Source organism: Kogia breviceps, chromosome 6 (assembly GCF_026419965.1).
Source record: "Kogia breviceps isolate mKogBre1 chromosome 6, mKogBre1 haplotype 1, whole genome shotgun sequence".
Classification (NCBI taxonomy): Eukaryota; Metazoa; Chordata; class Mammalia; order Artiodactyla; family Physeteridae; genus Kogia; species Kogia breviceps.
Window position 1 is genome coordinate 13,697,338 of NC_081315.1, and position 26,653 is coordinate 13,723,990.

The 26,653-nt window shown below is 38.7% G+C and overlaps 1 protein-coding gene across 1 annotated transcript in view; it reads left to right on the forward strand.

The window, feature by feature from the left end:
* LOC131758452 (PDZ and LIM domain protein 5-like) overlaps nucleotides 1-26,653 on the forward strand; it is an 83,222-nt gene that overhangs the window by 27,707 nt on the left and 28,862 nt on the right. Inside the window, exon 6 of the mRNA XM_067036984.1 lies at nucleotides 3,034-3,221. Coding sequence (XP_066893085.1) covers nucleotides 3,034-3,221 — 188 coding nt within the window. The remainder of the gene's footprint in view (nucleotides 1-3,033; nucleotides 3,222-26,653) is intronic.

A 26,653-nucleotide genomic window follows, 5' to 3' on the forward strand; every position in this document is an offset into this window, starting at 1 on the left:
TTCATACCGTGGGCCAATTAACCAGTTCCCTCAACCTAGCTTCACTAGGCTTGGCATTGATTTCCTGCCATTCTGGTTACTTTCTTCTAAGTAAGTTGGCAACTCTCCTGTAATTAAATTTTAACTATTTCAGGTTATTGCACATTAAATGATGATTGGGTTTTATTATTATTTTCGGATTATGTGTTTCATCTGTAAATTCTAGTATTGCTTGGTCCTAAATTCTCTCTTCAGCATTGTGGCCGTATGGATTATTAGGTGTTTTTTTTTTCAAATCCTCATGAGTAATTAACCCGAGAATTAAAATGGTCTATACTTCTCTATTACTTTCAAAAACAATTTGTTTGTCATGTGTAAAAATATTGAAAATAAGTCTTTATTATTTGAATACATTAATTATCTTTTTCACGTATTAAGCTCATATTCTGGTTCCTAGAGTACGGTTAAGTACTTTGTACATAAATATCTTAATTAAGTCCCTGGAATTCTTATGAGCAAAGCATTATCCCCATTTAAAGTTTAGGTAACTGAGGCTTAAGAGAAGTAAACGAATCTGTCCCTCACAAATCTTTTATAAGGACTGACCTGTAACATTTAAACCCTGATTTCTATTAATATTATTTAGTTAGTGTGTCATCTTTACTGACAATTGTGTTCAGCACTACCATTAAGTAAGCTGTCTTTCACTTTTTATTTATGATAAAAATTATTAAAGTGCTTATTTTTTTCATAGTATAGTATGTTTTAACATCAAGCAGATGTGAGTTCTTCATTAAACTGATTAGAAATGTTGGGAGAAGGTGATGGCTCTACTACACTTGAATTTGAGAGGACAGAAATAGGGAACAGTATTTCAAGAAAGTTAAAATAGGTCGAATATAATTCTTCAAAACTGTCTAGTGTCAGAGGTGCCCAGAACCCACCCCAAGGTGTGATGACTCATTAGAGGACTTGACAGCACTTAGTTCCGTCGTAGTGCTGCTGACTGAGAGTTATTACAGTGAAAGGATACGAAGCAGAATCAGCAAGGAGGAAGGTGCACAGGACCAAGTCCAGAAGAAAGGAGGCTCAGGTTTCCAAAAGTCCTGTCCCAGTGAGGTCATACAGGATGTGCGGATTCCTAGAGCAGTGAGTTATGAGCAGACGTGCAAAGTGTTCTCTACCAGAGAAGCTCTTTAGAAGCTAAGTACCTAAGACATATTTAATTGGGGCTTGTCATGTAGGCACGCTGTGCCTCGTGCATACCCAAACTCCAGACTCTCAGAAGGAAAGCAGGTGTTTATCATTAAACCACATGGTTGATATAGTTTAGGCACAGTGAGCCACTGTTTACCTTTTGGAGAAATTTTTTTTTTTTTTTTTTTTTTTTTTTTTTGCGGTACGCGGGCCTCTCCCGTCGCGGAGCACAGGCTCCGGACGCGCAGGCGCAGCGGCCACGGCTCACGGGCCCGGCAGCTCCGCGGCACGTGGGATCCTCCCGGACCGGGGCACGAACCCGCGTCCCCCGCATCGGCAGGCGGACTCCCAACCACTGCACCACCGGGGAAGCCCTGGAGAAACTTTTATATGACCATAGGGAACCGTTTACCAGCCAAGTTGCCAAAAGCCAGTCACAGGGCAACCTTGCAGTGGGCCTTCCTAAAGATAGGCAACCTCAGGCCTGCTCTGTTAGGTGTTACCCAGGGTTCAAGAGGCATTGGGGAAATTAGGTAATCTTGGTCATTTGGTAGTATAGTGGGCACGAGTGCATTTGAAATTTCAACCTAACAGTATAATTAAGCGTATTTATTTTACTAAAGTCATTTATATAATATCCTGTCTTTATTGATCTATTCCTCTAGCTGTTGATTTCAGGTATTGAAGGAATTGAGTTTCTGTGCATGGAATTTTTAGCAAGCGGTAGCTAAATTTCTATTGAAAAGTTACTAGGATGTATGTATTATTGTTGTCGTTTGTTGTTACTATTATTATACTTCAGTTGATAGAAACTTATCGTATTGCATCATTCCAAAGAGCATATTTTATAATTTGAACTACCTAAAATTTTTTTTTGAAATGATGATATATAAGTATAAATAACAAATGACTGATCTTCTAAATCAAACTGGAACCACCTGTTCCACCTGTTAAGCAAATAGCTCTGATTGAAAGAAGACAATGGCAGAGATGTTTCTTGTTTTCCTGTAATCCTGAACACAGAACACTGGATGTCGCCTTAGGCGGTGGATATTGTCTTTTGTTTACCACTGTGTAACACAATGTCTGGAATATAGTAGGTGCACAAGTATTTATTGCATGAATGAGTGACTGTGTGAGTGGAAAGAGTGACTGGAAAGATGTCAGGAAGCTTGGTTCATAAAATCCTAGAAGAATGTGGAAAAGAGGGAAACAGCATCGGTGCCATTTCATAGAAACTATCAGGGAGTCTCCAATAATTAATTGTTTTAATCTAGACGACCCTTCTGAAACGTAGAGGTAGAGGAAATTACCTTCTTATTTAAAAGGATAGGCTGTGTAAGTTTTTCAGTGCCTAATTTCTCATGGTAGAACTTTTTAAAGTGAATTTACAAAGCATTGAAAGAACTGCAGTCTGACTCCTTTCCTTCCCTTTTTCTTTTTTTCTGTTTTAAAAAAAGGCAGCCCTTCAGTCATGGTATTAGAGTTTTTCTTTTTAAAATATCAGTTAATTAATTAGGGTTTTTAAAACATCTTTATTGGAGTATAATTGCTTTACAATGGTGTGTTAGTTTCTGCTGTATAACAAAGTGAATCAGCTATACATATACATATATCCCCATATCCCCTCCCTCTTGTGTCTCCCTCCCTCCCTCCCTATCCCACCCCTCTAGGTGGTCACAAAGCACCCAGCTGATCTCCCTGTGCTGTGCGGCTGCTTCCCACTAGCTATTTACGTTTGGTAGTGTATATATGTATTTTTGTTTTCCTTAGAGGTTTAATAACTTGAGGAAAGAACGAATCATTGCTAAGTTAGATCGCTCGCGCGTCACCAGAAATGTTTCCTTTTCTCTCCAGCAGCGTCCAGGAACCCTCTCAGCCGCTGGCCGCTGGAGCAGCTGCATCTGGGAGCACGCCTGAGGGGCCGGGAAGCCCAGGCTCGGCCAGACCAGGGGTGGCCGGGCTCACCACTGCTGCCGCCTTCAAGCCTCTAGGGTCCACCGGCGGCATCAAGTCACCAAGCTGGCAACGGCCCAACCAAGCAGGTACTACGCCCAAGAATCTCTTGCTTTTTGCATTTAAGTATAATTATGAAAATGTGTTCTGGGATATAGGATAGAATTCACTGGTGAAACCAATTCTCAATGATCTAAGATTTACAAAGGACTGGGAAAAGTAGGTACAGCTATTTTCCTCTCTGAAGTGTCTCATAAACATTCTCTGTGTGTGTTGGACACAACTGCCACTTGCTATTTATAATTACAGAATTGAGAGCGTTGCCTGGTTTCCTAGATTACCCAGGAGGCATGGGTTCAATTGTAAATTTGGGGTCTTATTAACAAACTATGTTGTTGGAAGGTTAGCCTTGGAAATACAACATTTTAGTGTTGATCATGTATACAAAATAACAACAGAAGCACTTGCTGCCATCAAACAATTATTGAAGAAAGGTCTTTTACTTCCTGTCCTTGGGCTCCATCTGGAAACCTGAGTTTTCATTCACTTCTACAGATGAATAGCTTTAAATAAAGTCACTTGACGTTGACCCTCAGTTTTCTGATCTGCAAAGTGGAAGGAGACTAAATGCTTTTCCCAGCATGAATGAAGGTTATGGTTATAGGACAAAAGTACCTCTCTTAAGAGGAAGATGGGACCATACTTAAAGATTGCTCACCTCACCCTCAGTCTTACCTGTTTACACTCTCCCTGAATGATCTCTCATCCAGGTTCCTTTTACTACCCAGCCACTGATAATTTACAGTCCTCTCTCTCCTGGTCTCCGTACCCTCAAACTGGTTGACCTCCTTACTGTTTCCGGGTGGCACCTCAAATGCAGTGTGTCTGAAAATATCGTACCTGTGTCTGAAGATGTCACAGTCACCCAGGCACCAAAGCTAGAATGGAAGCTTGAGAGTCCCGCCTCCACGCCCATGTTCTCACAGTAACTAATACCTAATGGTTCCACATCTTAGTATTTCTCAAATTTCTTTTCTCCTCTTTGTGGTCACAGCCATTGGCTTGGTTCGGGTCCTGGTCTTTACAATCAGCTCCTAACTAATTTCCCCATCTCCTTCTCACCCTGTCAGTCTGTCCCCCTTACAGCAAGTGATCTTCTAAAGCTCTCACTTGCCCGTGTCACCCTCCTGCTTCAGGTGCTGGACTGTTTCCCCTCCTTCACTAATCATTAAGACCTTTTCCACTCTGACCCCTGCTAACTTTTCCAGCTCATTTCCTGCTGCTCCCAATTTATAATCTGTGCTGTGGTTTTAGTAGAGTATCTTCAGTTACTGAGACTTGCCATGCTACCCTGCTTTTGAAAGTTCTGGTTCCTCTGCAAAGAAGGAACATTTTTAACCTAATCCCATATGTATTTCTAGTCTCCCCTCATCAGTTTTGGGATGAGTATTGATTGAATGCACAGGGGCTGCTTTGAAAAATATGATAGCTTTAAAAAGAGGTCATTTCTTATTTTTAAAAAATTTTAAAATTTTGCTTATTTTTGGCTGCATTGGGTCTTTGTTGCTGCGCCCAGGCAGTGAACCGGGCTACTCTTCGTTGCGGTGCGCGGGCTTCTCATTGCAGTGGCTTCTCTTGTTGCAGAGCACGGGCTCTAGGCACGCGGGCTTCAGTAGTTGCAGCACGCGGGCTCAGTAGTTGTGGCTCACAGGCTTAGTTGCTCCGCGGCATGTGGCATCTTCCCGGACCAGGGATAGAACCCATGTCCCCTGTATTGGCAGGTGGATTCTTAACCACTGTGCCACCAGGGAAGCCCGGTCATTTCTTATTTAAGAACTTTTTTTTTTTACAGTTCACAAGAGTGGAAAAAGTGAACTTGTAATTAATTAGGAATCCATCTTTGTATTTTCCATAGCATTTAAATACATTAACACTAACTTCACTTACAGTAAATTATCTTTAAGAAATCATGAATTTTTTATCTAGTTAAAATTTATTTTGTAGTGTCATTTTGTATATTCTTGAATTACCATTACTAATTTTGCAAAGAAGCTCAAAGCTTTGTGCTGTGGGAGAAAGAGGAAAGGCTACTGCATATGATCTAGACTATTTTAAAGAAAAGGCTATTTTATTACTTTTGAAAACTTAAACTATTTAGACTAATGTCATTAGCCTCTGAAATTTCTGGACTATTAATTGACTTAGCAAGACCTATCCTCTTGGAAAAAATGCTGACACCTTAGCCCCACACATTTTAAATTATTTCCATTTACTTAAAGCTTATCTACATCGATGGAGAGTTGCTGTCATTATTTTGTATGTGATTAGAATACTGGAAGCAACTTTCATTAAAAAAATTTTTGGTATGGTAATTGGAAGGGAACAGGAGAATATTTCCTAAAAGAGCAAGGAAAAGGCTAAATTTCAAAGGTAGAAACTGAAGGGAGGCTACAAAGTATATGTACTGGGAAGGACAGAAAGTATATGTACTGCCTTTGGAAATTCAGAAACTATGGACAGAAGACCACTCTGCCTGTTAACTAGAGTAAAAAGAAAAAATTCCAGTTGGCGTGGAACTCCCGGAGGATACACTACAGCAAAACTACCACAAGAGGGCGATCGAACCCTTCTTTCTCTCAGTCTAATTTAATAATCAAAGCAGGCAAATAACTATAATCATGATTCACATGGTTAGTATTTAAAATATTAATCCTTTTACTTCACATGGTTAGTATTTAAAATATTAATCCTTTTACAGAAGGTATAGCTGAATCTAATTTGAGCAAAACTAGAACAGGATATAAAATTATACATTATATAACGTAAAGCATTAATTATTATTGAAAGGAAATGCTTGCCATCGTGAAGTCTTAGTTGAATTACATCATGATGCTTAGCTCAAATCAGAAAATATTTGCAGGCCTCCTGCTGTTTATCTTTCTCTGGGTGCCACAAACTGCCACTTAGTTTGTGTTATGTAAAAGTTACTTATTTTATGCTATTTTGTAAAAATTGTAAAATAAATACAGAATTCCCAGTCACTCAAGTTCTTTTATTCTACTAACAGTATACCATATTTCAAAAAAACCCCAAACAAAACAACACCCCAGAATCTACTCTTAGTCTTTGATAAATAGTTTCAAGGGCTTCCTAATGCAAATGGGAAAAGTTCTTTTGATTCAGAAAGTGGTAACTGTCACATGATGGGTTCTTACGTTCTTCACAACTCACCCGGGAAAAGGACAGTTCCGACCAAAGGGTGCAAAAGCAACAAAGGCAAGTCACTGCACTAGCGTGGACTCAGATGAAGTGCTAAGCAGGTGGCAGTGCTTCTCTCACATTGAGAACTTCAGGTGTCTTTCTCTTGATAAGTCACAGCTGTGCTCTAGTGTGGGTAAAGAAGGAGAAAAAAAGAGATTTTTTATTCCCCCCACCCTCCTACCATCACCCAAGAGTGTCTATCACTAATGATGTCATTTTATTTTATTTATTTATTTTTAAGGCATTTCTTTCTTTTTAAAAATGTATTTATTTAATTTATTTATTTTTGGCTGTGTTGTGTCTTCGTTGCTGCGTGCGGGCTTTCTCTAGTTGCGGCGAGCGGGGGCTTCTCTTGTTGTGGAGCGCCGGCTCTAGGCGCGCAGGCTTCAGTAGTTGCAGCACGTGGGCTCGGTAGTTGTGGTGCAAGGCTTAGTTGCTCCGCGGCACGTGGGATCTTCCCAGATCCAGGGATCGAACCCATGTCCCCTGCATTGGCAGGCAGATTCTCAACCACTGCGCCACCAGGGAAGCCCCACTAATAATGTCATTTTAAAGTAATTCCTACAGTTGAGCGGGAAGGATGGGAGTAGAATCACTAAAATGCAGTCTGTGGCCTGCTTAGTTGATTGTGAAACGGTTTAATGGATCATAGCCAGCATTTTCATTTAAAAATGAAATTGAATAGAAAATATCAGAATATTCTACTATGTGAAGTATCTTAACATATTAAGGGTAGGTATCATGTTATGAAAATGTGGCTTTAGATTATATATATGTATGTAAGTGTATATCTATACACACGTACTAACATATATTTTGGATCAGCAGGTAAAATGAACAGCAGGTAAAGTGTATTTCGTATTGTTTTTTATAGTTAAGAAAAAGTTTGAAAGTCACTTACTTAAGTATTTAAGTCATACTTTTGTCTAATTGGGATGACTAATTTAGTTTTGAAATGATAACCGAAAAAAAAAAAAAAAAGACTGCATTGAAGGGGCTAATTGAAATTTTAAGACCTATTAGTGTATTCCGAACCTGTCAGGGTTTCTATTACCTCCGTTGAAATTCTGACTTTAAATTTTAGATCATTTCACTTGTGGTGTAGTATAACCTGTGTATCCAGAAGTCTTTCAAGAAGACAGTAACGTAATACCAGTTGGTAAATAGGAACTAGGTGTGTATGTACCAGCATTATAGTTTAGACTGGCTCCTCTTCTTTTTCTCGGGCATATGGTTTTAACGTACACCACCACACATGCACAAGCTTGCCAGTGACTGACAAAGAGAGAAATATTTTAAGATGCAAACTGTTAAAAAGTTCATAGTCTACATGAAAGTATCAAGATACCGAAGAAGTGAGAATCCATGCTTGAGTTTTTAAGTAAGCTAGTAATACTACTGCCTACTTGCCCTGTGTTTTGGCGATACTTCCATAATTCAGATGCAGTCGTCCCTTTAGAAATGTTTACTTGTTTACTTGATCCAGAAAAATACATAAAATGTGAGATTCTTCTTGATATTTTTCAGAATTGAGGGTTTGTACTTTTTTATACTAATGTTTTAATTCACTCTATTTGTATGTCTAATAGGTTTTTTTAATGCTCAAAGCCTTCATATTATATACAATAAGTAGTTAGATATTCTTAAAAAGTTTATAAATCTAATCATATAAGTTTAAAAATATGTTCCTGTGTTTATGTAGGTGCCCTAATTTGCTATGTAATATTTTTTCTAGATTCTGTTTAGGTTATGGATACCAGCTTAGGTAAATTTAATTCATTTGACACAAGTATATATATCAGATATTACTATCTTACCAAACATAGTCAGATGTTTCTTCACAAATCCAGTCTTAAAGTTATGCAGGACTATATGATTGATGCACATCAGCTTTCTAACTTTAGTTTAATTACATAAACTGCACGAGAACGACCAGTTCATTAGAATATAAGCAGTGCTTGGCGAGATCAGGCCCACTGCTTGGTTTTTTTTCATTTTTATTTTTATTTTTTTTAACCTTTTATTTATTTTTATTTATTTTTACTTTTTATTTTCTTTAACATCTTTATTAGAGTATAATTGCTTTACAATAGTGTGTTAGTTTCTGCCGTATAACAAAGCGAATCAGCTATACATATACATATGTCCCCATATCTCTTCCCTCTTACGTCTCCCTCCCTCCCACCCTCCTTATCCCACCCCTCTAGGTGGTCACAAAGCAGGAGCTGCTCTCCCTGTGCTATGCGGCTGCTTCCCACTAGCTATCGATTTTACATTTAGTAGTGTATATATGTTCATGCCACTCTCTCACTTCATCCCAGCCCTCCCTTCCCCTTCCCTGTATCCTCAAGTCCATTCTGTACTAGGTCTGCATCTCTATTCCCATCCTGCCCCTAGGTTCTTCATGACCTTTTTTTCTCTTTTTTTTTACATTCCTTATACATGTGTTAGCATGCAGTATTTGTTTTTCTCTTTCTGACTTACTTCACTCTGTATGACAGACTCTAGGTCCATCCACCTCACTACAAATAACTCAATTTCATTTCTTTTTATGGCTGAGCAATATTCCATTGTATATATGTGCCACATCTTCTTTATCCTTTCATCTGTTGATGGACACTTAGGTTGCTTCCATGTCCTGGCTATTATAAATAGAGCTGCAATGAACCTTGTGGTACATGACTCTTTCTGAATTATGGTTTTCTCTGGGTATATGCCCAGTAGTGGGATTGCAGGGTCATATGGTAGTTCTATTTTTAGTTTTTTAAGGAACCTCCATACTGTTCTCCATAGTGGCTGTATCAATTTACATTCCCACCATCAGTGCAAGAGGGTTCCCTTTTCTCCACACCCTCTCCAGCATTAATTGTTTGTACATTTTTTGATGATGGCCATTCTGACTGGTATGAGATGATATCATTGTAGTTTTGATTTGCATTTCTCTAATGATTAATGATGTTGAGCGTTCTTTCATGTGTTTGTTGGCAATCTGTATATCTTCTTTGGAGAAACGTCTATTTAAGTCCTCTGCCCATTTTTGGATTGGGTTTGTTTTTTTGATATTGAGCTGCATGAGCTGCTTGTAAATTTTGGAGATTAATCCTTTGTCAGTTGCTTCATTTGAAAATATTTTCTCCCATTCTGAGAGTTGTCTTTTCGTCTTGTTTATGGTTTCCTTTGCTGTGCAAAAGCTTTTAAGTTTCATTAGGTCCTATTTGTTTATTTTTCTTTTTATTTCCATTTCTCTAGGAGATGGGTCAAGAAGGATCTTGCTGTGATTTATGTCAAAGAATGTTCTGCTTATGTTTTCCTCTAAGAGTTTGATAGTGTCTGGCCTTACATTGAGGTCTTTAATTCATTTTCAGTTTATTTTTGTGTATGGTGGTAGGGAGTGTTCTAATGTCACTCTTTTACATGTAGCTGTCCAGTTTTCCCAGCACCAGTTATTGAAAAGGCTGTCTTTTCTCCATTGTATATTCTTGCCTCCTGTATCAAAGATAAAGTGACCATTTGTGCATGGGTTTATCTCTGGGCTTTCTATCCTGTTCCATTGATCTGTATTTCTGTTTTTGTGCCAGTACCATACTGTCATGATTACTGTACCTTTGTAGTATAGTCTGAAGTCAGGGAGCCTGATTCCTCCAGCTCTGTTTTTTTCCCTCAAGACTGCTTTGGCTATTTGGGATCTTTTGTGTTTCCATAAAAATTGTGAAATTTTTTGTTCTACTTCTGTGAAAAATGCCAGTGGTAGTTTGATAGGGATTGCATTGAATCTGTAGATTGCTTTGGGTAGTAGAGTCATTTTCACCATGTTGAATCTTCCAATCCAAGAACATGGCATCATGTTTGTATCATCTTTAATTTCTTTCATCAGTGTCTTATAATTTTCTGCATACAGGTCTTTTGTCTCCTTAGGTAGGTTTATTCCTAGATATTTTATTCTTTTTGTTGCAGTGGTAAATGGGAGTGTTTCCTTAATTTCACTTTCAGATTTTGCATCATTAGTGTATAGGAATGCAAGAGATTTCTGTGCATTAATTTTATATCCTGCTACTTTACCAAATTTATTGATTAGTTCTAGTAGTTTTCTAGCAGCATCTTTAGGATTCTCTATGTATAGTATCATGTCATCTACAAACAGTGACAGCTTTACTTCTTCTTTTCCGATTTGGATTCCTTTAATTTCTTTTTCTTCTCTGATTGCTGTGGCTAAAATTTCCAAAACAATGTTGAATAATAGTGATGAGAGTGGGCAACCTTGTCTTGTTCCTGATCTTAGTGGAAATGGTTTCAGTTTTTCACCATTGAGGGTGATGTTTGCTGTGGGTTTGTCATATATGGCCTTTATTATGTTGAGGTAAGTTCCCTCTGTGCCTACTTTCTGGAGGTTTTTTGTTTTGGTTTTGGTTTTGGTTTTTTTTGCAGTACACGGGCCTCTCACTGTTGTGGCCTCTCCTGTTGCGGAGCACAGGCTCCAGACGCGCAGGCTTAGCGGACATGGCTCACGGGCCTAGCCGCTCTGAGGCATGTGGGATCTTCCCGGACCGGGCCACGACCCTGTATCCCCTGCATTGGCAGGCGGATTCTCAACCGTGGCGCCACCAGGGAAGCCCTCTGGAGGGTTTTTATCATAAATGGGTGTTGAATTTTGTCAGGAGCTCTTTCTGAATCTGTTGAGTTGATCATACGGCTTTTCTCCTTCAATTTGTTAATATGGTATATCACATTGATTGATTTGTGTATATTGAAGAATCCTTGCATTCCTGGGAGAAACTCCACTTGATCATGGTATATGATCCTTTAATGTGCTGTTGGATTCTGTTTGCTAGTATTTTGTTGAGGATTTTTACACCTATGTTCATCAGTGATATTGGCCTGTAGTTCTCTTTCTTTGTGACATCTTTGTCTGGTTTTGGTATCAGGGTGATGGTGGCTGTGTAGAATGAGTTTGAGAGTGTTCCTTCCTCTGCTATATTTTGGAAGAGTTTGAGAAGGATAGGTATTAGCTCTTCTCTAAATGTTTGATAGAATTCGCCTGTGAAGCCATCTGTTCCTGGGCTTTTGTTTGTTGGATGATTTTTAATCACAGTTTCAATTTCAGTGCTTATGATTGGTCTGTTTTTATTTTGTATTTCTTCCTGGACCAGTCTCGGAGGTTATGCATTTCTAAGAATTTTTTGATTTCTTCCAAGTTGTCCATTTTATTGGCATATAGTTGCTTGTAATAATCTCTCATGATCCTTTGTATTTCTGCAGTGTCAGTTGTTACGTCTCCTTTTTCATTTCTAATTCTATTGATTTGAGTCTTCTCCCTTTTTTTGTTGATGAGTCTGGCTAATGGTTTATCAATTTTGTTTATCTTCTCAAAGAACCAGCTTTTAGTTTTATAGATCTTTGCTATTGTTTTCTTCATTTCTTTTTCATTTACTTCTGATCTGATCTTTATGATTTCTTCCCTTCTGCTCACTTTGGGGTTTTTTGGTTCTTTCTCTAATTGCTTTAGGTGTAAGGTTAGGTTGTTTATTTGAGATGTTTCTTGTTTCTTAAGGTAGGATTGTATTGCTGTAATCTTCCGTCTTAGAACTGCTTTTGCTGCATCTCATAGGTTTTGAGTCATTGTGTTTTCATTGTCATTTGTTTCTAGGTATTTTTTGATTTCCTCAATGATCTCTTGGTCATTAAGTAGTGTTAGCCTCCATGTGTTTGTATTTTTTACAGATTTTTTTCCTGTAATCGATATCTAGTCTCATAGCGTTGTGGTCGGAAAAGATATTGATACAATTACAGTTTTCTTAAATTTACCAAGGCTTGATTTGTGACCCAAGATATGATCTATCCTGGAGAATGTTCCATGATCACTTGAGAAGAAAGTGTATTCTGTTGTTTTTGGATGGAATGTCCTATAAATATCAATTAAGTCCATCTTGTTTAATGTATCATTTAAAACTTGTGTTTCCTTATTTATTTTCATTTTGGATGATCTGTCCATTGGTGAAAGTGGGGTGTTAAAGTCCCCTACTATGATTGTGTTACTGTTGATTTCCCCTTTTATGGCTGTTAGTGTTTGCCTTATGTATTGAGGTGCTCCTATGTTGGATGCATAAATATTTACAATTGTTATATCTTCTTCTTGGATGGATCCCTTGATCATTATGTGGTGTCTTTCTTTGTCTCTTATAATAGTCTTTATTTTAAAGTCTATTTTGTCTGATAGGAGAATTGCTACTCCAGCTTTCTTTTGATTTCCATTTGCATGGAATATCTTTTTCCATCCCCTCACTTTCAGTCTGTATGTGTCCCTAGGTCTGAAGTGGGTCTGTTGTAGACAGCATATATATGGGTTTTGTTTTTGTATACATTCAGCCAGTCTGTGTCTTTTGGTTGGAGCTTTTAATCCATTTACATTTAATGTAATTATCGATATGTATGTTCCTATGACCATTTTCTTAATTGTTTTGGGTTTGTTATTGTAGGTCTTTTCCTTCTCTTGTGTTTCCTACCTAGAGAAGTTCCTTTAGCATTTGTTGTAAAGCTGGTTTGACGGTGCTGAATTCTCCTAGCTTTTGCTTGTCTGTAAAAGTTTTAATTTCTCCCTCAAATCTGAATGAGATCCTTGCTGGGTAGAGTAATCTTGGTTGTAGGCTTTTACCTTTCATCGCTTTATATATGTCCTGCCACTCCCTTTTGGCTTGAAGAGTTTCTGCTGAAAGATCAGTTGTTAACCTTATGGGGATTCCCTTGTATGTTATTTGCTGTTTTTCCCTTGCTGCTTTTAATATTTTTTCTTTGTATTTAATTTTTGATAGTTTGTTTAATATGTGTCTTGGCTTGTTTCTCCTTGGATTTTTCCTGTATGGGACTCTCTGCACTTCCTGGACTTGACTAACTATTTCGTTTTCCATATTAGGGAAGTTTTCAACTATAATCTCTTCAAAGATTTTCTCAGTCCCTTTCTTTTTTTCTTCTTCTTCTGGAACCCCTATAATTCGAATGTTGGTGTGTTTAATGTTGTCTCAGAGGTCTCTGAGACTGTCCTCAATTCTTTTCATTCGTTTTTCTTTATTCTGCTCTGAAGTCATTATTTCCACTATTTTGTCGTCCAGGTCACTTATCCGTTCTTCTGCCTCAGTTATTCTGCTATTGATCTCTTCTAGAGTATTTTAAATTTCATTTATTGTGTTGTTCGTCATTGTTTGTTTGCTCTTTAGTTCCTCTAGGTCCTTGTTAAACGTTTCTTGTATTTTCTCCATTCTATTTCCAAGATTTTGGATCATCTTTACTATCACTACTCTGAATTCTTTTTCAGGTAGACTGCCTATTTCCTCTTCGTTTGTTTGGTCTGGTGGGTTTTTACCTTGCTCCTTCATCTGTTGTGAGTTTCTCTGTCTTCTCATTTTGCTTAACTTACTGTGTTTGGGGTCTCATTTTCACAAGCTGCAGGTTCGTACTTCCCATTGTTTTTGGTGTCTGACCCCGGTGGCTGAGTTGGTTCAGTGGGGTGTGTAGGCTTCCTGGTGGAGGGGACTAGTGCCTCTGTTCTGGTGGATGTGGTGGATCTTGTCTTTCTGGTGGGCAGGTCCACATCTGGTGGTGTGTTTTGGGGTGTCTGTGACCTTATGATTTTAGGCATCCTCTGTGCTAATAGGTGGGGTTTTGTTCCTGTCTTGCTAGTTGTTTAGCATAGGATATCCAGCACTGTAACTTGCTGGCCGTTGAGTGGAGTTGGGTCTTGGCATTGAGACGGAGATCTCTTGGAGGTTTTCGCCGTTTGATATTATGTGGAGCTGGGAGGTCTCTGGTGGACCAGTCCTGAACTCAGCTCTCCCACCTCAGAGGCACAGGCCTGATGCCCGGCCAGAGCACCAAGACCCTGTCATCCACACAGCTCAGAATAAAAGGGAGAAAGAGGAAAGAAAGAAAGAGAGAAAGAAAGAAAAAGAAAAGAAAGAAAGGTAAATAAAATAAAGTTATTAAAATAAAAAATAATTATTAAAAGTAAAAATTATTTTTAAGTAACTAAAAAAAAAAAAATAAGAAAGAAAGAACAGAGCAACCAAACGAAAAATCAAATCCACCAATGATAACAAATGCTAAAAACTATGCTAAAAAAAAAAAAGAAACAAAAAAACAACAACCAGACAGAACCCTAGTACAAATGGTAAAAGCAAAGCTATACAGACAAAATCACACACAGAAGCATACACATACACACTCACAAAAAGAGAAAAAGGGAAAAAATATATATATATATATATCATTGCTCCCAAAGTCCACCTCCTCAGTTTGGGATGATTCGTTGTCTATTCAGGTGTTCCAGAGATACAGGCTACAGCACGTTGATTGTGTAGCTTTAATCCGTTGCTCCTGAGGCTGCTGGGAGAGATTTCCCTTTCTCTTCTTTGTTCGCACAGCTCCCGGGGTTCAGCTATGGATTTGGCCCCGCCTCTGCGTGTAGGTCGTCCGAGGGCGTCTGTTCTTCACTCAGACAGGACGGGGTTAAAGGAGCCACTGATTCGGGGGCTCTGGCTCACTCAGGCCAGTGGGAGGGAGGGGTACGAAGGCGGGGTGAGCCTGCGGAGGCAGAGGTAGTGTGACGTTGCATGAGCTTGAGGAAGTTGTCCCTGGATCCCGGGACCCTGGCGGTGGTGGCTGCACAGCCTCCCGGGAGGGGAGGTGTGGACGGTGACCTGTGCTCGCACACAGTCTTCTTGGTGGCAGCAGCAGCGGCCTTAGCGTCTCATGCCCGTCTCTGGGGTCCGCGCTGATTGCCGCGGCTCAAACCCATCTCTGTAGCTCTTTAAGCAGCGCGCTTAATCCTCTCTCCTCACGCACCAGGAAGCAAAGAGGGAAGAAAACGTATCTTGCCTCTTAGGCAGCGCCAGACTTTTCCCGGACTCCCTCCCAGCTAGCCGTGGAGCACTAGCCCCTTCAGGCTGTGATCACGCCACTAACCCCAGTCCTCTCCCTGGGATCCGACCGAAGCCCGAGCCTCAGCTCCCAGCCCCCGCCCGTCCCGGTGGGTGAGCAGACAAGCCTCGCGGGCTGGCGAGCGCCGGTCGGCACTGATCCTCTGTGCGGGAATCTCTCCGCTTTGCCCTCCGCACCCTGTGGCTGCGCTCTCCTCCGTGGCTCCAAAGCTTCCCCACCTCTGCCACCCACAGTCTCTGACCGAGAAGGGGCTCCTAGTGTGTGGACACCTTTCCTCCTTCATGGCTCCCTCCCACTGGTGCTGGTCCCGTCCCTATTCTTTTGTCTCTGTTTTTTTCTTTTTTCTCTTGCCCTACCCAGGTACGTGGGGAGTTTCTCGCCTTTGGGGAGGTCTGAGGTCTTCTGCCAGCGTTCAGTGGGTGTTCTGTAGGAGCAGTTCCACGTGTAGATGTGTTTCTGATGTATTTGTGGGGAGGAGGGTGATCTCCGTGTCTTACTCTTCCGCCATCTTGAAGCTCCTCCAGGCCTATTGTTCATCACAGTTTGTTGACTGGAGGGGCCTAAAGAATACGTACCCCTGTGCTCTGGGGTAGGAATTTCAAAAAGCCAGAAATGTTCCCCAGGTGGAGGATTCTGAGCCTTCGATTTCTTGATCTATTAAAATAAGTGTCCAGAAAGTCCACTAGAGCATTATTGGGAAGCTCAAATGATATAAATATATTGAAGTGCTTGGTCCATAGAGGGTACTCAAGAAAGGTTAAGTTTCTAGCCCTTTATTCCTTTGAATGATGGTATTAATAACTTACACTGTTACCATCCAATAAAACAGTTGTCCTCATGTGACTTCCCTGCTTGAAAATGTTTTGGGCGCTCTGCCGCCCACATATTAAATGTTTGGCTTCTTAACACGGCCTACAGTCCTCTCACGTCCTCGTGCCAGCCTCTCCTCCAGCACATTTTGTAATGTCGTTCCTCATGGTCCCTCCAGTCCAGCCACACTCAAGCTCATGAGTTCATACCGTTCCTCAGGCACACACCTCCGAGCTTTGTACAAGAAGCTCCTTTTATTTGAAATGCTTTCCCATGCTTGCACCCCTGAAATTTTCTCTTCACTCTTTTTTTTTTAATGATGTATCGTATTTATTTTTTTTTATTCTTAAAGTTAATTAATTAATTTTTTTGGCTGTGGTGGGTCTTCACTTCCGTGCGAGGGCTTTCTCTAGTTGCGGTGAGAGGGGGCCCCTCCTCATCGCGGTGTGCAGGCCTCTCACTGTCGCGGCCTCTCTTGTTGCGGAGCACAGGCTCCGGACGCGCAAGCTCAGCGGCCATGGCTCACGGGCCCAGCCGCTCCGCGGCACGTGGGATCCTCCCGGACCGGGGCACGAACCCGCGTCCCCTGCATTGACAGGCGGACTCTCAACCACTGTGCCACCAGGGAAGCCCCTCTCTTCACTCTTTAAGACCAGGTGTCACATCCTTTTTGAACCTTTCTTGAGCCTTTCTAAATAGTTGCCTATTCTTCCTCTGTGTTCCTACAAAATTTTGATGATTGCTTTGTTATAACATTCATCATGTTCATTTTGGTTGTTCACATATGTGTATTTTACCACTGTTTTTAGATCCCCTTAAGGACAGGGACCAAGTCTTGCTAATCTTTGTTTTATGGCACTTACCCAATAGCTGGCACCATTTATAGGCCCTCAGTAAATATCAGTGAGTGAGTGAGTGGGTGGGTGGATAGGTTAGTCTGTCTTATTTTGGACATCTTCACATGATTTGAGGAATTCTCCAGGTTTTGTTGTTTCCTCCTATCAGACTTGAAATTCCCACAACAGTCCTTGAACAAAGGTGGACGTGCTATCTGCCAATGGCTGCCGTTAAGAACTATACACATTGGTAAAGGAGACGGGGACTCCACTGTCCACAAAGCATTGAACTCCCCAAAGCCTTAAAAGTTGTGAACATTAGCAGTACTGTAACTAGTACTCCTATTTTTATTTTCCAGTAATTTTAAAAAATTAGTAATAGATCTGAGGCCGTATCACAGGAATTTTTTTCTCAAAAAATTTGGAAACTTAATGGCATATAAGGAACCAAGCAGTGGAATGCAGAGGAAATATTAGGCATATTCACCCACCTTGTCACTATGGACAAATTAACTTGGATGCAAAACGCCAGTAACAGAAATCATTCTTTAAAAAAAAAACCTCAAGGTAAATACAAAGAGTTAAATCCGATAACAAAGTCCAGAAGGCGTGGAGGTCTGGATCAATGGAACGGGGAGAAAGAGGCCAATAACGTTCCAGTGATACAGTCTTGAGGTGTAGTGAGTATTTGTTTATAGTGGAGTCGTATTTTGTTCAAGAACACAGTGTTCATGTTTGTGCCTAAAGTAAAATTGTTTGAAGTCAGGCCAAGATAGAGAGAGAGCAACATATGCAAAAGCTATCCGAGAACTTGCCTTCTTGGTGGAAGTGCAAGTAGTTCAACATATCCAGGATGGTATAGTGGCTGGAAAGAAAGCTGGAGGGGTTAGTGGGGCTGGTCAGAAGGGGCTTTGAAAGTAAAAGAGTGTGGATTGATGCTGAAAGGAAGCCATTACAAGATTCCTAAGCTGGAAAGTGGCACAGTCAGATTTGCATGATTAAGAGATCATGATAGTGTTAATGTGTTTAAAAGCTTATGATGACTTCATTGTAGAGATTAAGACTGGAGTCCTGCAGTACATTGAGAGCTTGTTGGGGTAAATCCAGTATAGGGGTGATAATAGTGAACATTACCCTTGGCATTGGCAGTGCGAACCGAGAGAATTGCAACAAGAGAATGCAAAGTACTTACACTTCAATCTGCCGGAGAGGCAAGTTCTAACCAGTGCTTGCTTCCCTAGGGAGCTTTATCCCTTATGGAGTATTTACGTATCTACCTCTGTGAAAACCTGATAGAGGATTGTACTTGGCCTGAAGAAACTATACTTTGTTCTGAGTCAGACGATGGCACAAAAATTTGGTTGAATACAGCTTTGTTTATGTAATGTGTGTAGTTACAAAATATAAGTCTGAATGGATTGCATTTTGTATTGTACTTGAGAAATAACTTAAAGTTTGCTTTTATAACATAGTCTGTTCTTGCAGCATTTCCTCAGGTGAGTGCATTGATTTCCCCTAAGTCAGCATTTTGTAAATGTTGACTCTTTCAGTTCTTTATAGTGGCAAATATGAGCCTGGTAGCTTTGGCATAATCCTCACCGAATTGCTTAGCTTTGCAGGAAGCACATGTATTATACTACATGTGGTCATGGACATAAACATTATGAGTTGGAAAAGAGGTTTCTTCCAAGACAAAAGAAGAAAAATTCTGTAGAATCTCACTGATCAAAAACTAAATACTCATGTTGTTATTTGTATGTAGTTCTGAAAGATTTAAGTCCGTAAGTAGGCTTTCAGGGTTTTTTTCATTAATTACAGGCTTTTTCCTTCTTTCCCACTTTCAAAATATGTTGATTTTGAGAGCCTTTGTAATAATACTTCAATGTGTTAACATTATAAGTTTTTAATAAATAACTTGTAATTTCTTACTCAGAAAATCATGGAGCTATATAGTCTTGGCTAATACTTTAATCACCATTTTCTGTAGAAAGCAGTGTGACCTTATTTCATAGGGCCATTGAAAATAAAAAGCTTTGTTATGTTTTCTTTTCACAGTAGTTAGTGTTGTCTAGCTGTGCTGAAATTTTTCCTTTTTCTGTTTTCATTAGCAGTTCTTATAGAATTGTAGAACAGTGCCAGGGATACCTGTGATATGTATATAGGCTTCTTATTAGTGAATTGCTTTTTTCTTTATGGAGCAATTTTAATATACATAGTGAAGACAACAGCTCATAATTGACAATGAGACTTGTAAAAATTGGTGATTCTCTTTTAAAATATGAATTGTGTTTTGAAGAAACACAATGCAAGTAAGCTATAAATAGAAAAGTTGGGATCATTGGAAGATCTTTTAGTAACACAGTAAATTTATTTTGGTCAAATGAGAAAGGGAAAAAGGCACAAACTTGCTTTCAAAATGAATATTTAGTTAATTTTAGTTTCTGTTCCATCCTGTCTATGGAGTACTCATCATTTGGCCATTTGGAACTCAAGACTGTAGTTGGTAGACTCGAAGGGAACAGATATCCTCTTTTAACAGTAAAATTGTGGGTATCATTGATTAGCAGTAAAAAAAAATTATGTTTTTATAATACTTTCAGCTTTTAAAAGTATCTTTTTATTCAGAGTATACAGTAAGAGAATGTCATGAAAATTTTAAATGGGCATCATTTGCCCAATGAGGTGGCAGAGTCTGAGAAATGTCAAAAGAACTGTTCAGAGTCCTATAGTGATTTGAACCCAATTATTTTGACTAAATAGTGCAGTTTTCTCTATTACAGGATAAAATCAGTGAATATATTTAGGGAGAACTTACTCTCTTTGGGATAGTCTAGAAAGGATTGCATAGGGTGGGTAAACTAGGTAACTAGCAATTACTAAGACCTGTTTCAAGTAACATTTTCATTGCATCTCAACTACATTTAAAAAATTTAGCTAAGATTCTAGTTAATATGACCCTTTATCATACCCTGTCTCTGGTGTATGCTACATTTTAGCAATAAGAAAAAGCTTCTTTATTCACTATGGATAGAGCTTTGGGGAGATCTGATGGATTCTTTGTTTTTTTCAAGGAAGGCTCGAATGTATTTGTGAGATCTGATTAGATCAAAGACTGAGTGATGTGCATCTCAGTTATAAGTGGATATAAATTATATATTTTATTTGAAGTCTAAAGAAGATAGGGGTGAGAAAGGAAATTACTGTTTCTACAACCATCCCAAATTTCATTGTAGGCTTTAGCCTGCAGTAATAAATCAAGATAACTAGATTTGCTTAGCTAAGATGGATAGATATATTGGTTCCATTTTTAAATTTTGATATGAATAAGTAAACTGCTACCAGTTGCGTATGTTTCATCTCTTCTAATAATGTTTTATTGCCATCTGCTCCCCTGCATTTTGACATCATTAAACTAAACAGTCCACTTGGCGTAAAGGCCTGACTGGAGCTGTCCATTGTCAAAACCATGGTGTGAAGCATATAAATATGCTCTATCTCTTTATGTAACAAATATATTTTTGTTTAGAATTATGGCTCTCATATAGGAAAAAAGTAAAAGTAGCAGCCATGAACTGCCCTCTTTTTTTTTTTTCTTTTAAATGTCCTCTTATTGGAATTTTTTCCCATGTTGGAACCTTCCCAGTTCTGATGCAAGTGTACTGTGTTGAAAGCTCTTCTTTCTCCCCATTTTCATCTCATCCTGAGATTAAAATATTAAATCTTTTGTAAGGGAAGATACCTGGATTTATTCACATATGCTTTTCATAAAGAATTATTTCTTCCTTAAGTCAGAAAGCGAAAGACAAATACCATATGATATCACTTATATGTGGAATCTAAAATATGACACAAATAAACATATCTATGGAACAGAAATAGTCTCACAGACATAGAGAACAGCCTTGGATGCCAAGGGGGAGGGGACATGGGGAGAGGAAAGGATTGGGAGTTTGGAATTAGCAGATGCAAACTATTACATATAGGATGGATAAACAGCAGGGTCCTACTGTATAGCACAGGGAACTATGTTCAATACCCTGTGATAAACCATAATGGAAAAGAATATGAAAAAGAATATATGTGTATAACTGAGTCACTTTGCTATACAGCAGAAATTAACACAACACTGTAAATCAACCATACTTTGATAAAATTTTTAAAGAAAGAATTATTACTTCTTATTATTAATGCATATGATTTAAACCAGGCAGTGGCAAACTATGGCCATTGGCCACATCTGGCCCACCACCTGTCTTTGTAAATAAAGTTTTATTAGAGCACAGACATGCTCATTCATTTACATGTTGTCTGTGGCTCCTTTAGTGCTCCAGTGGCAGAGTTGAGTAGTTGCAACATAAACCATATGGCCCACAAAACCTAATATATTTACTCTCTAGCCATTTACAGAAAAAAAATTACCAACCCTAGGTTTAAACCACAGGAATAAGTAAAACTGTGCTTGGTAATTCTGCATAGTAGATGCACACTTTATTGGGGGTCATGAGCACTCTTGACAGCCACTAACCCTAAAGCACTCTGTTCACTTCTATTGTGAACATCACCCATAAGAAGATAAATTCTCCGGGGGCAGGTATCTTATTCTTGAGTGTATCTTTCATACCAGAAGAGTTCCTAGATCTAAAACATAGAGTGTGCTCACTAGGTAGCTCTTGAATGAGTGGATACTTTATTTTTTTTAACGATGTTAAGATCTTATGTCAGAGTATAAAATAATTGACACTTATGAAGCATTTCTTACACATTCAAGGAACTATAAGTAAACACTTATAATACCTTATTTAACCCTCTCACACTTTGAGGTAGTTATTATTTTTGCTGTTTTGCAGATGAGGAAACTAAGTCCCCAAATGATGGAATTTCGAAGTTCACACAACTAGAAATTAAAAGAACTAGGAGCCCAAGTGTCTCTTAACATCAGTCATCATGCTAGAGATACTGCTCCCTCCAGCATAAAATAGCTGAGCAATGTTCTCTGCTTTTAAAAGATATGAAATTCAAGCATAACTTTGGATAATGATAACATAATTTTGGTTATTTGAGAGATCTAATAAATTTAATTGAGAAGGATACCTTAGAGAATTAATAGTAGTAATAGAAACATAAGGAGTATCCCAGGTTTTACATTTTCCAGTAACTTGTATTCCTCATTAGAGACATGTTTGGTATTGTTTGATATGGGGAACTCTTCTTAAATTTTCTTTCCCTTTCTGCTTCAGTTGTTTTGCCTACCTTAAAAGAATCCTATTTATATGAGCACTCAAGTCTGAGGTCACTTTCTCCCTTATTTCTAAGACTAGGTTGCTTTCTCACTTAAATAAATAAGTGAGAATTGGTGGGAAAATGGTAAAAAGCCAAGCCCATTTGGATTTCATGTTACTTTGGCAATAAAATATGTGAGAACTCTAGACATAATGTGAGTATAAATAATTTTAATATATGTCCTTATGGTTTTCTTATTCAAATATGAGTAAAATTCTACAAATATAATATTTTAAATAAATTCTTACCAGTGATCCTCTTTAGTATGCCTGAGGTCATGAATCACAACTCAGATTTGTTTTTTTAACTATTTTATCTGATTTTGTTTCGTTTTCTTTATCTCCCCCCTCCCCTCCCTCCCTCTCCCTCCCCCATGCCTCTCTCTTAGCATGAAGCACATTGAGTGCCCGTGATTAGAGCATGGTCTTGTCTTCCCATTATAAAATTAGAAATTGGAACAGTGGTATTGAGGTGATTTAGAAAACTCTGTAAGTGATAGATAATTTGTTGGTTTTTCATAGAATGTTGGCAAAAACATATTTTTTCAAGATCTGTTATCTTTATTTGCAAGGTACAGACTGGGTTTCTTTTAGTTGTAACTCTGACCAAATGTAAGTTTTCTATGTAAGATTAGTTAGTAGGGTGATAAAGGCAAGTCTGTGTCTCCTGAATTTTAATGATGTGTAAAGCAAAATATTGAAAAACAAGAGAAAACCTAATCCAAGTCCTCACACTCACTTTAATTAAGACACCCGAGATCCAGTTTAATCTGCGTTCTTAAGAGTTGAAAGGTTGGTTGCTAATGGAAGAAGCAAACCTCCTGAAGTTGCGGAAATATTCGATACTTTGAGGCTTGGGCGCACCTGTTCCAATTCTTTATGGTGTACATACCAGCATTCTCCACTGCTTAGGGAAATGATAATAGTTTAATCTGTCCAATTTTGCTTTCAATCATTGAATTAAAAACTTTTTTGTTTCCACTTAACAAAAGTTTTACAAACCTCTCTTGAATGTATTTTCCTCTGATCCTAGATCTTGGCTCAACATTAAACCTTTTCTATTTCTACTGGATATGATTTCATGCCTGGATTATGAAGAGTAGACTGTTGTTTGTGCTTTCAACATAAGGGGCTTGACAGACAAAACACACAGATTCTACGCTTCTCATGGCCACCATCTATTCGAAGCAGCTGGGGGCAGGACAGAGAAGAACGCGCTTGCTGCCCTTGATAATATGCAAGTGTGTTGCCATCACTGCTACCCAATTTAGTATGTGTAAAATTTCTACCATACCTTTGTGAACATGTTCTCTGAGATGTAGAATTATAATGCTGTATCTCCCCAAGAGTGCCAGAGTGTCACTTTGATGTAGCCCAGTTACTTATTTGAGGACACCATTAGCCTCAGTGTTTATAACAGGAATATCCCTTGTGGTAGAGCCAGTTAGTTGTTTTTCACACCATAAAACCTCACATATGACTTCTCGGTCCAGGCTGTCAACATCTGTCCTTTTTCTTTTGAGGGAGAATGTTAAGATTCTTAATTTCAGCCTCATTTCTGACTTAATGAGAATGAAATATTACAGGATTCTTAAAACATATTTCATGGTTATCCATAGATTTACTGCTATAACTTTCTCTGTCGCTTCCTCTTAATTCAAATATAGTAGTTGAAATATTTACATCCATATAGTTTGTACAACAAAAATGGATTCAACATTTAATGCTTCAGGCCTCTTTGTCTTTAGCAAAAGCGTTAGATCTATAATTATATTTCCCTTTCTGAAGCAGTTTATATAAATTCTCTGAAATGTTTCTTAAAACATAAAGAATTAGCTTTATAGCCATATGTTATATTTTAAGAACTTTGAAGCCATTAATTATAATGGCTGAAAAGGATGGACAGCCAGGTTGAGGGAAAGAAAGTTAGATCTCTGTAATAAACTCATCTTTTACAGGTACATGAGGGACTTGAAAGTGATCATCTAAGATGTTAGGCATACCAGGGCAAATAAAAAAATAGTGCTTCCATACATTATTCCTAAGTTTACTATAGCAGCCTTATTAAGAAAATTAAAATAGCAGAAGATAATCATCATTATCATTATCCCCTCCGTCTAAACTGGTCTAGAAGTTAGTGCTTCCACGTTTAGATCACAGTCAAGAAGATCTGCCTTCATATTTTCCTGGGTCAAGGTAGTGCCTGTTGAAGAGCTTGGCACACAGGAAGCACATAATAAATATTTGGTGAACGAATGCTTAGGGACATAGGCTTTGGAGTCATATAGAATTGGTTTTGGATCCCATGTTCTCTACTCTGCTTCTTTGGCTTCCATGATGCGTTCTCCTGGTTTTTCTCCCACCTCTCTCTCTGTTCCCCAAGTATTTCTGTCATTTGTCTTGTACCTTGGGAGCTTTTCTATCTCATCTACTCTTTCCCTGAACAATTTCATTTATTCCCACAGGTTCCGTTGTCATCAATATGCTGATAACTCTTGAATCATTCTTCTAGCTCAGATCTTTTTCCTGAATCATTCTTCTAGCTCAGATCTTTTTCCTGAATCATTCTTCTAGCTCAGATCTTTTTCCTGAGTTCATATATTCAATAGACTGTCTGTACTTAGATGAACCACAAGCACCTCCAACTCAAAAAATTAAAAAAAGGCTTGAGCTCTGTGAGGGAAAGGACAAAACATGTACGCCTACTCTACTGGGTACCTGCATATAACATAGTACCTGCCACACCGTAGGCCACAAGTATACACGTGACTGAATGAATATCTATAATTAAACTGATTATCTTTCCATCATTCTAGCACTAACCCCACTATAACATAATTGACTAATTACTGGTCTGTAACCTTCTTTAAACTCCGTGAGGCCAGAAATCCTATCTGTCTTATTTGTAGCAGTAAAGCGTAGCGCATTATTTGGTATATAGTAGTTATTCAAAAAATATTTGCTTCGTTTTATTGCTGTACATGTCTTTGGGCAAATCACTTATCCTTTCTGAGCTTTGTATTCCTGACCCATCAAATAGTAATAATATTACCTTATATTGTTGTTGTAAAGATGAAACAATTCAGTTTAATATGTATAAAATTTTTCTTTAACTTTTTACTATTAAAAAAGTTCAAATACACACATAAACATGTAACTAGAGACTTAGTTTCTTCTACATGTATATTGCAAGGAGTGGGGAGATGGAAAGGATTACAGAGTAAAAGATTAGGAGACATACACCAAATGTAGTATATGGACCTTCCTTATTTGGATCCTGATTAATAGTGTGTTGGGGTATGTGTGGTAAGCCGAATAATGTCCCCCCAAAGATGTCCATGTCCTAATATCCAGAACCTGTGAATATGTTATATTGCATGTTAAAGGGGAATTAGGGATGCAGATGGAATTACGATTGTTTATCACCTGACCTTAAAATAGGGATATTATCCTGGTGGGCCCATTGTAATCACGAGGGCCTTTAAAAGTGGAAGAGGGAAGCAAAGAGAGGGTTAGAGTGCTGTAGCGTGAGAAGGACTCAACCTGCTGGCTTTGAGATGGTGATTGAACCATGGAATTTGGGCAGCTCTAGAAGCTGGAAAAAAGCAAAGAAATGGATTTTCCCTAGAGCTTTCAGGAAGAAACTCAGCCCTGCCAATGCCTTGACTTTGACCCGGTAATATCAGTGTAGGAGAACTGTGAAATAATACACTTGTGCTGTTTTGTTTTTTTTTTTTTTTAACTTGCTTTTTAACTAATTTATTTATTTATTTATTTATTTTTGGCTATGTTGGGTCTTCATTTCTGTGCGAGGGCTTTCTCTAGTTGCGGCGAGCGGGGGCCACTCTTTATCGCGGTGCGCGGACCTCTCACTATCGCTGCCTCTCCCATTGCGGAGCACAGGCTCCAGACGCACAGGCTTAGTAGTTGTGGCTCACGGGCCTACTTGCTCCGTGGCATGTGGGATCTTCCCAGACCAGGGCTCGAACCCGTGTCCCCTGCATTGGCAGGCAGATTCTCAACCACTGCGCCACCAGGGAAGCCCAACTTGTACTGTTTTTAAGTCAATACGTTTTTAGTAATTTGTTACAGCAGCGAGAGAAAACTAATACAGAGGTTAATCAGAAGTAAATTGGAAAATTGGTTATTTGATGATAAGGAGATTTTTGTTTTATTTTAGGTGTGATAATGGTATTATGGGTAGATTTTTAAAAAGAGTACTCTTAGAAATGATGTTGAAATATTATAGATTAAATGATAAATCTTGAATTTGCTTCAGGATAGTTCAGAGACAGCAGGGGAGTGAGCGAATATAGTCGAAACATGATCGGTTATCAGGTTATATTGTAAAGCTTGATTTTTTTTCCTCTTTATTAAATTTTATGGGTTTTTAAAATAATGAATTGT